At 45.9% G+C, this 15,929-nt stretch overlaps 1 protein-coding gene across 3 annotated transcripts in view; it reads right to left on the bottom strand.

Annotated features, from left to right (window-relative positions):
* LOC149864877 (serum paraoxonase/arylesterase 2-like) overlaps positions 1-15,929 on the bottom strand; it is a 63,951-nt gene that overhangs the window by 34,838 nt on the left and 13,184 nt on the right. For all 3 annotated transcript variants that reach the window (XM_090046993.1, XM_090046994.1, XM_090046992.1), the window contains exons 3-8: positions 12,209-12,264; positions 9,938-10,103; positions 7,736-7,862; positions 5,458-5,658; positions 4,864-4,945; positions 2,619-2,747 (exon numbers count right to left, since the gene is read on the bottom strand). In XM_090046993.1, the coding sequence (XP_089903119.1) occupies positions 2,619-2,747; positions 4,864-4,945; positions 5,458-5,658; positions 7,736-7,862; positions 9,938-10,103; positions 12,209-12,264 (761 nt within the window). The remainder of the gene's footprint in view (positions 1-2,618; positions 2,748-4,863; positions 4,946-5,457; positions 5,659-7,735; positions 7,863-9,937; positions 10,104-12,208; positions 12,265-15,929) is intronic.

Raw genomic sequence — 15,929 nt, 5'->3', positions numbered from 1 at the left:
CCTGGGTTAAAGTTCAAGGCCCAGGCATATTGGGGGATTTTTTCAGCCAAAGCAAATGCCAGGAGCTATAGGACACATGGCACATAGCTTGCAGAGAAAGCTGGATTGAAGCTACGACAGGGCTCTGGAGGGCAGAGCCAACTGCCATGTATTATTAAAATAGAGTATTGCTTAATACACATCAGTCTGGCACAGGATTTAAATGGTGTCAATGTCTGGGACATGACACAGTGATTTTATCTTTCTGGGAAAAATGAGGTCTACAAAAAAGTGTTAAGTAGGAATCATAGCACAGACAAGACACTACACAATATGCAGTACCATCTCCTTGACCATGTATGTGATGTTCTGAAACACCACTTCACCTCCCGCAAATGATCCACGACCAGTCATTCACTGCTCTATACCAGGTGAATGCCCATGCAATTCCTTAGAAAGCAGTCAAGTTACTTGACCCCCGATTTGCAATGATACATCAGGTATTTTGACCTGGATCTTCTAAGGAGCCACAGTAAGTTATACCAGCTCCTACTGAAAGTCAAAGGAATATGGATGCCTAACTCTCTCCAGCTCAGACCTCCAAAGAGGACTTCCTGCTCAATTAATCTGCCAGTTCAGACTTATTTAGGTTCCCAAGACATAGTGAGGATTATGGCTCTGGATACTGGATGGTAGGGTTTCCCAGACTACTTTGGCTAATAGACCATCAACTATCAACATTTCTGACAGAGCACTGTGCACCTTTATGCATGCACCACGCAGCTTTTAACTAAATACTCTCCACAGATGCACAAGGCTTAACATAATTTACACACCATTTATGGTTTTCCAGACTACCAACAGGTCAGAAAACAATTTGGACAACATTGGTGTACGGCAGAATTTTAGCTATATGATTTTGGCTCTGAACAGCCAACATTAGCACAGAGGTGTTGCATTAGTTCTCTTCACCATTCAGGAACATTAACTGCAGCTGGGAGAAAAGGCAAAACCTGGTGTTTTGTTGACAAGCTGTATGACTGGTAGCATTACTACTGTCTTTTCCAAACAATGAGATACCAGTTACTTCATGAAAACATACAGAAGTGTTCTCTTAGGCTAGGGACAGACATTACATATAAAATGATTTAAGTGATCAAAAACTGACTTAAACCAGTAACAGAACAGATGTTCAGTGTACATAAACCAGTTTGAAAATGGCTGAAACTGGTTTGAGATAAACCTGGTTGAATGTAGTATCAGACTTAACTGATCTGGGTCAAACCAGTTTATGCAATATCTGTCCCAGACCCCTTGCTGGTTTAAGATAAACCAGACTCCCCCAGCACCCTGGCATGCTCTCCGGGCTGGGCAGGGCTCTCTGTTCCACATCAGGGCTGGCCCCTCCCCTCTGCTCCCTGGTTGCTGCTCCAGCAGGGACTTGCAGGCACAGCAGGGTCTGCCTGGCTTCCCCCTGCCCTACCAGCTCTTCGCTGCTCAAGCAGGAAGCCCCCTCTTCTCCCTCCCATCTTCCACAGCATGAACACCAGCCCCATGGACCCTAGGCATGTGGTATGCTAGCTAATGCCAAGAGGTGTCTGTGTGTCTTCAGTATCACTGGGACAGGCAGACAGAACAGTGACAACTTGGGGCTTTTTGGAGCAAAATCAACAGGTCAGCTGGTAAGCTGTTTAAGAGTCTGAACTAATGGAGAGAGGCTATTGTTTTGCTGATGAGGTGATACACACTGTTATCAGTTCCCTGATGGCTTGCTTGCTTGTCAGTTTGCTGCAGACAGTACAAAGAAGCAGGGAAGGAGATTGAAAAGCTCCGTATCATGAACAGATGCATGCACTGCACACCTTTCCTTGCCTCACAGTGTTAGCTGGGGGCTGGCAACACTCCCACCCCTTGAGCAGCAAGCAGGGAAAAGCATGGGATAGTGCAGGCAGGTTGGGGGTTTATACCGCCCCCCAATCAGAGGTCTTGCTGGGGCCTGGCCACACCCCCTCCCTTCAGCTCAGCACTATAGAAGGGAAGGGAAGGGAAGGGAAGGGAAGGCTGCTCTAGTGCCCACCCTGCCTCCAGCTTCTAGCCTGAGCCACTGCAGGCGTGTGCCTGAATTTCCTCAGTCCACAGAGAATGTCTGTCTGGTTACAAACTGGTTCAGCCTAGCCAGGTTAGGCTAACCTGCAAAGATTGAATCAGTTCGGGCTCAGGCTTTTTAAATGTCTGTCCCTAGGCTTAAACATGGCACATTTGCAAAACTACCATACTCCCTGCTAGTCGTGTTCAAAATGCTCCTTTTATTTTCTCTTAGGAGACAGACATTGAGGGTCTATACACAGATTTAGTAACAGCTTAACTATTTTGACCAAGAATAAGTATTGTGGGGGGGGGGGGGTGTTGTTTGTTTGTAATGGAGATAGCCAAACCCCTGCTTTGGTAGTTATTTCAGTATAAAAGCGTGTGCTTTTATTCCCCTTCCTGTATCACTGTGTAAACATTTCTCTTCTTCTATAATTGCACCCATAGTGAGAAAGGTGTGTCAATATACCAATATGAGTAATGGCTGTATGATTTTTTTATATATAGTATAGGGAAGGCTTAGTATTTCAATTAGCTCATTTAAAACTAACCTCAGAACCAGGAGGATTCTCAGGATCATAGAAAAACACCTTCATGCCACTGGGATGACACCCTGCCCAAATATCTCCAGTAGAATGATCAATAAATAAGTTATCAATAAGTGTGTCCAATTGCAGCACCTATCAAATAGGGGAGGAAGTAAAAATGAAAAATGCTGAATGTACCAAAGCCCCACAAATTCTATTTACATGGGGGTTTTTCTTTAATTAATTTATAATCAGTACATTTATCCAAGGGATGTATTTTGCAGCAACAACTATATAAGTTTATTATCAAACAGTTTCCCCCTCGGTAGTGAATGTTAACAAAGCAGTATCTGGTGCATGTATTCCATAGTGCACCAGATTTTATGCAGCTTCTATGTTAGCTCCTAGGCCTTGTTTTTACTAAATTGATCAATTACCAAACCATTTTGGGCCATTTATAGAAACATTCATGTTAGCTGGATCCCTCAGCTAATACAGAAGTGTGAAATATGCTACATTTTTATGCTTTTGTAAACTCAAAGCTAGATTACTACAATGTATGCTACCTGGGGCTGCTCTTGAGGACCATTTGAAAGCTGCAACTGCTACAAAATGCAGTGGCCTGACTTCTAACTAGAGGAGATCATCAGGAACATCTTACTCTAATGCTCTAAAGCCTGCACTGGCTTCCAATAGCATTCCAAGTGCAATTCATCTGAGCATGTCAGTTTTGACCAATAAAGTCCTATGTACCATAAGGACCACCTTTTCCTTTATGTTTCATCTGGATTCCTAAGGTCAGCAACAGTGCTTAAAAACACACCCTTGACAAATCTCCTTATTGATGTCAGCAGGAGTTACTTCTAACAAAACGGATAGAGAACTGGCTGGAGCACTGGGCTCAGAGAGCAGTAATCAATGGCTGGCTGTCTACTTGGCAGCCAGTATCAAGTGGAGTGCCCCAGGGGTCAGTCCTGGGGCCTGGTCTGTTCAATGTTTTTATCAACAACCTGGAAGATGGCTTAGAGTGCACCTTCAGCAAGTTTGCAGATAGCACCAAGATGAGGGGAGTACTAGATATGCTGGAGGGTAGGGCTAGAATTCAGAGAGACCTAGACAAATTGGAGGATTGAGTCAAAAGGAATCTCATGAAGTTCGACAAGGACAAGTGCAACATCCTGCACTTAGGACTGAACAATCTCATGCACCAGTACAGGCTGGGGGCTAACTGGCTGGGCAGCTGCTCTGCAGGATGGGACCTGGGTGTTACAGTGGACAATAAGCTGAATATAAGCCAGCAGTGTGCCCTTGCCAAGAAGGCTAATGGCATACTGGGCTGCATTGGTAGGTGTGTTGCCAATAGGTCAAGGCAAGTGATTACTCCCCACTATTCAGCACTAATAAGGCAGCATCTGGAGTACTGTGTTCAGTTTAGGGTCCCCACTACAGAAAGGATCTGGAAAAATTGTAGACAGTCCAACGGAGGGCAACAAAAATGGTGAGGGGGCTGGGCACATGATTTCTGAGAAAAGGCTGAGGGAACTGGGCTTATTTAGTCTAGAGGAGAGAAGACCGAGGGGGAAGTGATTATTCCCCTCTATTTGGCACTGGTGAGGCTACTTCTAGAGTTCTGTGCCCAGTTTTTGGCCTCCACTACACTAGGGACAAACTGGAGACAGTCCAGGAGATGGCAGTTCATTTTATTTATTCTGGAGAAGAGGACACTGAGAGGGGATTTAATAGCAGCCTTCAACTACCTGAAGGGGAGTTCAAAAGAGGATGGAGCTAGACTGTTCTCAGTGGTGGCAGATGACAAAACAAGGAGCAACAGTCTCAAGTTGCAGCAAGGGAAGTTTAGGTCAGATATTAGGATGAGTTTTCTCACTAGGAAGGTAGTAAACCACTAGAGCAGGTTACCCACAGAGGTGGTGGTGGAATCTCCATCCTTGGAGGTTTTTAAGACCTGGCTAGACAAAGCTTTCGCTGGGATGATCTGCTTTGAGCAGGGGGTTGGACTAGATGACCTCCTGAGGTCCCTTCCAACCCTAACTTTCTAGGATTATGTATTAGTTGGTCAGGCTGTGCCTCAGCAGAGGCCTTGATCAATGACAAATCTGGAGGTTTATCTTTAAGTTGCTTTTATTAGAAGGAAACAAACAAAAAAATTGGTTCTACTCTCTGTGGCTTTAATATGTTAACAGATGCACTTTTATAAACAATGCTCTAATTTCAGACAGATTAGGCTCTTTTCCTAACTAGAAGACCTTACCTTCACTTGAGTTAAGTTCCAATTAGCATGTTTTTCCATAACGTGAATATTATGATCCAACAGATCAGCAATATAGATATACCTTGAAAAGAAAGAATTAGTATCTATTAATAGAGCAGGAGTTATCAGATCTGGGATAAACTGATTCTGTATGTGCAAGTGCTGCCTTTTAGATGCTTTACCGAATAAACAGTTAGAAACATCTGTAAAATTTGAGGGCATCCACAGCATACCCAGCTTAAGACAGACTGCTGAAAATAGCTTAGTTGCCTGTACCATTAAATGAACAGAAGACCTTAACACATTTTTAGAAGGAAGTTTATATAAATAATTCTTGCAAGCAATATATAATTTTTATACTAACTGGTTCATGCTACGATGATAACACTGGACATCAAATGTGTCCAAGTATATTACCTACTGTTCCACAATATTTCAAGTTGGAGTTGCAATTTACAAAGAGCATCTCCTACCTGTCGATCATTTTCAACATCTAAACCTACACATCAACAACAACTATAGTAAAAATATTAATCTATGCACAAGTTTTTTTTTTAAATGACAACTCACTAAATGAGATAAAGACAGACTTACTTCTCATCAGGTGACATGTTGATTCCATTGGCTGAATAAAATCCTCCTGCTACCTCTTTAACTTCTGTTGGGCTGTAGTAAACAACATTTGACCAAGTTAAGCCCAAGAACATCTCCAGGAACATCAATACAGAATCAAAGAAATAGTGGTCATTGGTAGCATAGAAACGGTCAGGTCCCACAGCCAGAATATCATTCACACTAAAAATAAAAAGAGAAATAAGCAATTGAGGTTTGCAAAGTATACAGTGATTAGTGCTAGAGAAGAAAAGTCAATAATCTTGCTATCTACGTTCTTCCCCCCCGCCCAATGGTCTGTTCAGATAACAAAATTGATTTAAAAGTTGAAAATTGAAAAAGGTATGATTAGTGGCCTTCTATTAAGCCTTTTGGAACTAGTGGAGATAAAAAGCCTAGATAGCAATAAGAAATTCAACTCAAAACTTTTAAATGTAGTCTGTCTCACAAAGTAAATCCAAAGACCCAATGATCTGTAAGATCCCTTCCAGCCCCTAACAACTAGGAATCTATGAAATGCCTCAAGCAGGGGTAAGTAATATTTTTGGCTAGAGTGCTGAAAAAACTGCAATGTCTACCTTATAAGGTGCTGGAGTGCCAGCATGCCAGAAAAATAAAACCAGGACAGGGGTTATTATGGTGGGATGTACTGCAAATGGTTGTTTGGGTTTTTTGTTTTGTTTTGTTTTTTACAGTAAATACCAGGTTTTCTAAAAATTTTAAACCTGGTGACAATAAATAAAACTTCATATATTACCTCTGTTCTTGTGTATTCTTTTTCTGTTAAGCATGACGTGATGAGAGAGGGAAAAGAGAGAAAGAAAGAAAGAAAGGAAGAGGGAAAGAGAAAGAAAAAAGAGGAGAGAAAGAAAGAAGAAAAGGGAGAGAAAAAGAAGAAAGGAGAGAGAAAAAAGGACAAGAGAAAGAAAAGAGTGGAGAAAAAGGAAGCAGAAGAGGGAAAAAAGACAAAGAAAAGGAGAAAAAGGAAAAAAGAAAAAGAACAGAGAAAGAAAAGAGAAAGAAAAAGAGGAGATAAAGGTAAAGAGAGAGGTAAGAGAAAAAGAAAAAAGGAGAGATGGAGAGAAAGAGAGATGGAGAAAAGAGAAGAGAAAAAAGGACACAAGCAGGGAGAAAGAAAAGAGAGATGAGAGGAAAGAAAAAAGGAGAGAAAAAAGAAACAAAAAGAGAAGAAAGGAAAAAAGAGAGGAAAAGAAAGAGAAAAGAAAGGCAAAAGAGAAAGAGGACGTTCTCTTTGCCCCCACTGCGGCTCGGGCCCAGTGATCCAGGACAATGTCTGGTGAAAGGAGACAGCAACACCACAGCAGCAGCTGCCAGGGCGCTCAGGCCTCCCTGACAGTCCCGGAGCAGAAGGAGCCTCGCCCGAGGGCTGGGAGGGAGGGCCCGGTCAGGCAAGGGCAGCATGGGGAGGTGCCATGAGCAGGCCAGCCTGGCGGGAAGCAAGAGCTGCCTCAGGGCTCCACAGACTCAGGCCACAGCGGGCAGGTGGGTGTGCATGCTGAGGTGGGGCCCGCCTTGTCCTGTGCAGCTCTGTGGGGACAGGCTGCAACCACCCTGCCCATGAAGAGATGCCCCTTGCATGTGGCAAGACACTGGGCTCAGGGGGCTCCTGGCTCTGGGCTTGGCCTCCCTGCAAACTGGGAACAGCATGAGCAGGGCAGAGCTGCCCACAGTGTAAGGGCCCGGCTGCAGGGGCCCCTAGGCCCTGGGAACAGCCAGGGCAGGGCACATCCAGCACAGCCGCCCTCCATGGCCCCTGCCTGTGTCCCGGCCTCACCCACCCACAGCTCCCCTCCAGGGGCCAGGCCAGAGGGCACAACCCAGGGACAGGGGGCGGGGCCAGCTGAGGCAAATGTCTCCATGTGCCACTAACTGGCACAAATGCCAGGGGTTGCCAATTCCTGGCCTAAAGGATAAAATGTTAACTGTAAACAAAAACTCTGTTACCATAGAAAAACAACAGAAAGATGCCAAAGACAATGTTGATCTCATCTGACAGGTATCATCCTGAGCATAGGCTATAAGTGTGATTCAGTGCTTATTCAATATTTTTACAGCAATTAAGTCTATTAACAGACAAGACAAGAAAAAACTATAGCCGTCTGGCATTATCCAGAAGGAAGGAATCCATGAAAGTTGTAGAAAAACTTAAAATGGAAAAGCCCTCTTCAGGTTATGTTACCCAATTCATTTACCAAAAATAGCTTTTTACACAGAAAGAATGGTGGTTTGAACCCAGTACCTAGGCAGAAGATCATGTTTGATAGTTTTCAGATGTTTGAGAGAATTATCATCTTCTACAAATGTAAACACCTCTACTGTGCTCTTTTGATGTGGATGATTCACCACAAATAAGTACACTGAATCATCTAAAAGAGAGTAACAAAAATAAATAAATAAAATAAATTGGAATTTAAGTTTCATAAAGGCTACCTTGTAACCTGAATATCCATCCATGAAGCCTCCATTACTAGGGTACCTGGCTGGCTTTTTTTTTTTTTGGGGGGGGGGGGAAGCGGGGGGAAGTTAAAAACTTGTTTACCTTCACAAAACACCCCTGTGATGTAAGGCACTGCTATCCTCTGCACTTTACAGGTAGAGAACTTAAGTACAATGTAGCTTGTCTGTGGTCACAAAGGAAGATAATATCCAACCTGGTCTCCAGCCCTTTAAGCTAGCGTCAGCTGAAAGATTTTCCCTTCTTGGATACTAAAGCTAAGTGTTTTACGTTACTTGCTTTTAAAGTGGGCCCTCAGATTGCACAGTTATCTTTCAGAGAAGGGCACACACATACTTCCACCAGCAGAAAGCTAAAGTTGGCTTTGTGCTCAACCTTGCCCATGATTGCATCTTAGCCAGCAGAGATAGGCAAGGTCCAAAAGGTCACTGACCAGCAACAATTTGACTTTATCTGGCTCATGACTCAGAAATGTGTCTTCTAGAAAGGTATGTTTTTTTCTTTTGTACTGCCTATTACTAGGTGGAAGTGTAATATGCTTTGACTGGGATACAAGACATTCTTGTTGGATCTGAGTTTAGCTGTTACTACGCTATTACATCCAATACCACTTCCCCATAAAAACTTAATGGAACTGGCATGCAGCTGTGTTCATTTTTTCCCCTCCAAGTGACAGAACAGGAGAGAACACTACTGAAGGCCTTTGGTAGGGGTAGAAGAGAATACCAATGGTCTGAACAGCCTTTTACTGTTAAAAAATAGACATTCTCGTATCAAAAATAGTCTCTCTTTTTCTTTCCGACCAAAGGTAATGGAAAAAGAACTTCATTTCAGCCACAAGATAATTAGCTGGTAGAGAGCAGAGATGAGGTTAAGTGAAGTAAAGGAACACTCCTGAGCACAGGTACTATATTATAGACAAAGTTCAGTTAAGGCTCACTGCACCAGAATGACAATATATGAACAGTGGTGGCTGGAGCCACTATGTTCCACAGAATCAGAACAGAAAGGGACCTCAGGGTCACGTAGCACAACCCCATCCAGAGAAACAAGACTGCTGTATATCGGGTGATACACTGACATATTCTACTCCTTTCCCAAAGAACCCAATTCATATTTGAACATTCAAGAAACGAAACTGTTACCATCAGGATATGTTATGCCTCCATACCTTATGCAGGCTTCCTGGGAGCACATCATTAATAGCCCCTGGATGCCTATGTTTCTCAAGGGAGAGACCCAAAACATCAAACCTAGGGTCCCAAGTTCACGGCATTCTGTTTCTCCTAGTGGTCCGTTCAGCAAGCCTAAATGAGCATGTACCCTCAACAGAAGGTATGCAACCAGTCCATCTCTCTCTTACACAGGACAATCATTTCAAAAACAGAAGTAAGTTGTTCACACACACTGGCATTACAAGGAAAGAAAAGCCTAGAATACATAATTCCCCAGGAACCTGTCTAGCATCATTTTGCTTGATCAGGAGGGTACTCTCTCCTCTGGCATGGAAGACAAGTATGCTTACTGGAAGCCCCTCAGCCCTACTCACCTCCATGACTGAAATACCCCTTTTCTGCACAGAGTGGGAGTTCCTTACAACAACTGCTCAATACAGAGATTCTCTATTTCCAATCTCCATCATGCTTTTTTTATGAGTAATTTTTACCACCCACCATCCACTAATATCAGCTGTGCACAGGAAAGTAATCCTCAATCCATATTAAGTTCCCTTTGGCCAACTTAAAATGCAATGGAGACTAGACAGGGCATTGATCTCCAAGATACCTCTATTCACATACTGATGATTCTTGATATGTCACTAATGACAATTTAAAAAAGGGACTATTTGAAGAAAAAAGCAACATTTTCCTTTCCCCCTGCCTCTTCATCTAGTTCTCAAGCTCACGTTTTTCATGGCAGGCTATGAGGCAGTACATAACAGCAAAGGGATTAAGATTTACCACTTGTCCAATTTAAAACTCTTACCTTTATCAATATATGTGCTGATCCCATGAGGGTTAAATGATGCCAAATCAAATCCGCGGCTAATTCTCAATTCTCTTGCTTTTGGGTTTTTTTCATTCAAATCCATCAGAAGTATTTCACCTGGCTTGTCTGGTGCAAAGCTTTTAACTCCTGGATATTTTAAACCCTTTAAAAATAAAGCGAACAAACACAATCAGTCTGAGGTAAAAAGATCCTGTTAAGGCTGATTAGACTACAGCCATGATTCTCATCCAGAGTACTGCAAGATCCTTTGAAGGTTGCTGCAAAAAATGCAAGGAGATAGGTTAGAAAAGCAGAAAAGCAAATATGGACAGGCTTAATCTCCCCTTGCCTAGCTGTTCCCCTGCCCACACTGCTTGCCCCTTGTGCAAGGAAGTACGTGCTGTAATAAATAAAATAGTTGGGGGGGTTGTTTTTGTTTTGTTTTGTTTTTTTACAGGGGGTGCAGCTCAACTCACACATTTCTGAAGGGATGCCTTCAGATTCATATGGGGCCCCTTGAGTCAAAAAACTATGGTAACCACTGGACAAAAGCTTTGATTTTGGTTTACACCATGAATCTCTTCTGCTCCAGAGTCTAGCTAAATAGACTCCCAGGACACAGGTGAAGGGGGCATTCCCATACTGTCCTCTTCCACTTTCACACAACATGAAGGCAATGGACAGCCATGGTTCCACAGACAAGGCTTTCAGGCCTTTGCCTAGATATTCAGGACTTTCCTTTGTAAGCAAGAGTGCAACTCCCCAGTTACAGAGAAAAACATTCTTTCCCCAAGTTTAAAGCTTTCCATAAATCAGTGAAGCCCTCCTTAACTCGCTACACCTCCAGAACCCCCACACTGTCTCAGATAAGTGGATTACAGTCATGCAGCCTCCCTATTGAAGCTATCCCACTCTCACCACCAGATGTATGCCTGCCTTCGCTGCTGCCTCACAGGGGTAGGCAACGTTTTTTGGCCGGAGTGCTGAAAAACACCACAATGCCTACCTCGGAAGGTGCCGGAGTGCTGGCATAGCAGAAAAACAAAACGAGGGCAAGGGGTACATGCTTGTGCCCCTTGCCCACCACCCAAAGCCCCTGCCCCCCAGCCCTACTGCCCCTTGCCTCCCACCCAAAGCCCCTGTCCCACAGCCTGGGCTATGTGGCTGCCAACAGCTACCCCGGCTCTGGGTAGCTACTGCAGCCTAGGCTGCTCCCAGCAGGGCTTGCAGCATCCCAGCTGCCTACTGGGAGCAGCCCGGGATCCCGGCTGGCAGCAGCTCCCCAGAGCCAGGGGTGGCTGCAGCCAGGAGGCTCCAAATAGCTGTGCCAGGCTCTGGCATCAGCTCCGCAACAGCGTGTGCAGGCACGCCTCGTAGTGGGCGGTGGGGGAGGGACCTAAGGCAACGCCCCTGTCTCTCCCCTGCTCCTGGCATGGAAGCGATGAGCCCAGTGCAGCTGTCTGGAGCCATCCCAGGCTCTAGGCAGTTGCAGCAAGCAGCGGGCAGAGTGCAAACAGCTCTGGTATCAGCTCCGTGCTGGCAGTGACTGTGTGTGCAACTCGGGACAAACAGCAGGGCAGCACAGCCTGCCCTGAGGTGCCTGTGCAGTCGCCACCAGCACAAAGCTGATGTCAGAGCTGTACAGCCTGGTGGAACTGCTTAGTCTGCCCACTGCTTGCTGCAGCTGCCCAGAGCCCGGGCTGGCTACAAAACAGCTGCACTGGGTTCATCACCCACGTGCCGGGAGCGGGGGAGAGACCAGGGCTGCACTGCCTCAGGCCACCCCCCCCGGCCCACTCTGAGACACGCCTGCACATGCTGGTGCGGAGCTGATGCCGGAGCCTGGCACAACTGTTTGGAGCCTCCTGGCTGAACCCCAGCAACACCCATCCTTATTTTTCTTTGGACCTCCCCAGATTACTGATCCATTCATACCTCCATGGAGGTCCAAGATCCTGCTTAAGGGCCAGCCACTCTCTCTAAACAACACCAGCAAATGTTGCTATGCTCAGCTCCCACCCTTCTCTGTTCCAATGGGTTTTTCCAAGGCATCAACCCCAAATGCATGTCTTGCCCCAGAAGAACTTAAAAAAACCTGAATTCACCTATTGCAATCTCACTGCAGCAAATTCAACCAGCAAAGGGTTTTTTTCTAAGCCAACTAGCTGCCCCTTGTGCAGAAAAAGTCTAGCTTGCAATTTGTACTCACTGGTCCTGTAAGTAATGAACTAGTCATGTCCTTGCATCTAATGGGAGACAGATACTTACGGAACTAATGAAAATCAGACCATTAGGAAGAATGTCAATATCTTCTGAACCAGCTTCTGTAGAGGGAAAGAGAGAAGTGTTTTATGCACAAGTATTGAATAGTCACAGTTGATTGCTCACATCTTTGTCTTCTCTTACACAACTCCAGTTCTCAAGAAACAGAGCGATGCTATTTTCAGTTACTGTTATGTTAATGGTACCATGTGCCTGAAGCAATAGCAGCAGCTAGAAAGTGATACCAAAGAAGCATTTTCAACACTCCATAGACACCAAGTTTCCATAGATTTAGGCCCTCCTAGTAAATCTGTCTCAGCACAAGCTTTCCCGTAAAAGTCTGGCTGCTCATAAGGTTTCCTTCCAGTTCCTCCCCCACATCATAGCAAGGGGTACAGGACTGCCTGAAAGCCCCCTGCAGCTGCAAAGGCTGACCTCTGCCACCCAGTCAGCTCCTGCCACACCTGTAGCCCCATAGCAATGGGTGATGAGGCTCCCTGCACAGCTCACTCCTGGGTGGGCTATCGGGGGGAAAAAAGAGCAGAGCACTGTGGGATACTGGGGAACAAGAAGACCTGTCCACACATTAAATTCGTCACAGAAAGGCTGATTCAAACATCATCTTTGTTGTGGGAAACAATTTCTTTGCCACAGAACTGCCATTTTTCCTAAACTCAAAGAGCTTTAACGCCATGTACGCAACGTGCATCTAGGCCCTCAGTCTGAACTTCTACATAATGCATCCTATTGATTCCTGCCTCTGGCCCAATAACTTCTGGCTGACCTGGAACAACCCATTGAGACAGAACTAGCTCTTGAGTTGAAGTCTCTGGTAATTTCCATGTCAGCTTTGCAGATATCAACATCCAGCCACTGGATACTGCAAAGCATAACTCTGGTAGGACAAAGAAACTTCTGGTAACAGTTATCTTCTCCCTGCATAGGTAATTTTGTGCCTTGATAAAGTCATTTCTCACAGTCCTTAATATGTTAACTGGATTGAGGTCTTTTAATCCATCTGTAAGGTGAATTTTGCAGACCACTCACCCATAGCTCCTCTCAGAACACTGCCCTGCCCTGTTCTTTGGGAAACAAGTATAAGCAGAATTCCAACATTTTTCAAAACTGACAAGGTAAAGCCAAAGTGTTTTTCACCCTCCTCAAGAAGAAAAAATAAATACCCACAAATCAGGCCTTTGGAAGGGTAGCCCTTAGCTAACAACTGGTTGGCTAATTTCTGTTGTACCACAAATGTCCTGTGCCACCCAGGACAAGTCACAAAAGCATTCAATTCCTTTACAGGCTCTGCTCCTTTATGTACCTGGTACCCAAAGTGGATTTCAAAACCCAGAGTTAAGGACCTTGGCTCCATGCAGTGTCTGAGGACAGGTAAACAGAGAGATGATTCAAAACCCTGTGAAGAAATCCTCTGCCTTTCTCTCTGCCTCTCACTTGAGTCAGCCCAGGTGTCCCCTGTCTCCCCTTGCTTTCTTCTTCTTGGTTCAGGCTGGTCAATCAGGTGACCTGGCCAGATAAAATTCCTGGGGGGTGGAGGGAAGCTCCCTCTTCCTTCCAGCAAGCAATTTTGAAAACTGCAAGCATGGATACCAGGCAGCTGCCTGGTGATTTCTGCAAGCAGAAACCTGCCAGGAGCTAGGAATTATCTGTAGGCCAGTCATGTTTTAAAAAGCTTCCTGTATCCAATCTCTGTAAACACTCAAGTTGCTTTTGGTTGCTCAAAGTATATTCTGACTTCTCTACCCCTCACCTCTGTTCAATAAAGGTGCTGGGTTACAAACTTCATTGCTTTACTGGTTTTTACTGGTTTTATGAGTTGAGGAGGGAGGCCTTCATCCCCCTGCTTGGCCAGCAAAGTTTGTCTTCTTATTTTCCTTCAGTTCTACCTGATGCTATTTTGGGATGCTTCAGGCTGAAAGAAGCACCCAGAAATATTACTGGGTGGGCAAAGAACCCCCTAGATTTGCCGGGTCTGCGCGCCCCAGGCGGCACAGAGCCCTGCCAGAAATTAGTGCCCGGGTGGTGGTGCCATTACCCCAGGCTTACAGGCATTCTCCAGGAAGCAGGACAGCCTGCCATACACTCCCCGAGGGAAACCTCACTTTGGCAGTCTGGGGCCTGGCACAGTGAGGTGGACAGCTCTGTGTAGTAGTGCCCCCTAGTGTGCCACCACAAACCCCGCACACCAAGGTGCAGACAGCTAGTCAGAAGAAATGCCAAACTAAGCTCAGTAGACACGTCTATATATGAAATTAATGCACCTAAATAAACTCTAGCACAACTGTGCCAGAGTTTATTGTTCCCAGCTACCATGTTTACATGTGTGCCTGGGACAGCATCATGTTGAGCCAGGTCATACCAGGTCCAGCTGGCAGGGAGCCTGGGGAGTCCGTCTGCAGGCCTGGAACTGCTCCCACTGGCTCAATGTGCTGCAGAGGGACTGGCTGGGGCATGAAGGTGCTTCAGTGCAGGGCTAGCAGCAGGAGTCACAAGGCTGCAGGCCATAGGGATTTTTTTCTGTAGTGAGCCTGCCAAAATCACAGTGCCAAAGACTTGGGGATGGCCCGAAACAACAGCATAATTACCCCAATTAAACCAAGAGAAGCCATTAATCCATGCTTAATATCACATGGATTAATGGATTCCCCAGGTTCAATCAGAGTAATTAAGCCACAATTTCAGGCCACATGGTAATCTGTGGGGAAGGGCAGGACTGCTGGGGCCCCTCAGCCAATCAGAGTATGGAGTAGCCCCACTATGCTTCGCCCATGAAAATGGTGGACAGCCCCATAATCTGCTGAGAAATCAGCTTCCTTCAGTTTGGTAGACCCCTACCTGGTATATCAGGCCATTCAGGGCACTTCAACTTTCACAAACGTACTTCTGTCCTGTTTTAGGCACCTTTAGGTAGGAGTCAGAGAAGCAGGCAAACTAAATGGCCCCTAGCTGGCCCTGGTAACCTAAGTGGGGATGGTCCTCAGTGGCATAACTACCCTCAACTGGCCCTAATTGCCTGCATGGGTGCGGCTGCCTACTTATAAGTGGGGTGACTATATGGAACCATGGGAAATCCAGGAAACTGCACCCCCTACTCTCCCAAGTAAACAGTGATGCTACAGGAAGAGGCAGAGGTGGAAAGGCATGATGGGTGAGGCAGGCAGCAATGATGCCTGCCCACCCACCTGCCTGGAGCACCATGCCACTCTGCCTCCCTGCTGGACTGCGCTCCATGCCCCTGTGATTCCCCCCCAGCCCTATTCATGCACCCTCTCACCTGGTGGAGCCATCCAGCACTCCTCTCACTCCCAGCTGCAGCACCTGGAAAGAATCATGGAGTGGCACACAAGGGGCATCAGCCTCCACACAGACCCAGGTGCACAGTATCCCCACAGCCAGCACAGCTAGGTGCATGTCTCTGCTGCCCCCCCTGTATCCAACCTGCATGGGCAATGCATGCAAGCACCTGGCATGGCAACGGCTGCAGCCAGGTGGGCCTCTTCCTGCTGCTGCTGCTCCTGCAGCCTATTGGCCCAGCCTGGCCAAGACTGCGATTCCAGAGCAGTGCCCAGAGCTGCATCCCCAAATATGGGACCCTGCCATCAGCTGGATGGGTGGGAGAGAGGGAAGGACCTCTGTTCCCCTTGAGGCAGGAGTCTGAGCTGCCCCATCTCCCACCCCTGGGGATGCCACACGCACATGTGCAGCCCAT

This window comes from Crocodylus siamensis, chromosome 5 (genome assembly GCF_052110815.1).
Source record: "Crocodylus siamensis isolate JL-2025a chromosome 5, ASM5211081v1, whole genome shotgun sequence".
In the NCBI taxonomy this organism is placed as follows: Eukaryota; Metazoa; Chordata; order Crocodylia; family Crocodylidae; genus Crocodylus; species Crocodylus siamensis.
Note: the sequence above shows the minus strand (reverse complement) of the source record. Positions and strands in the feature narration are given on the sequence as shown.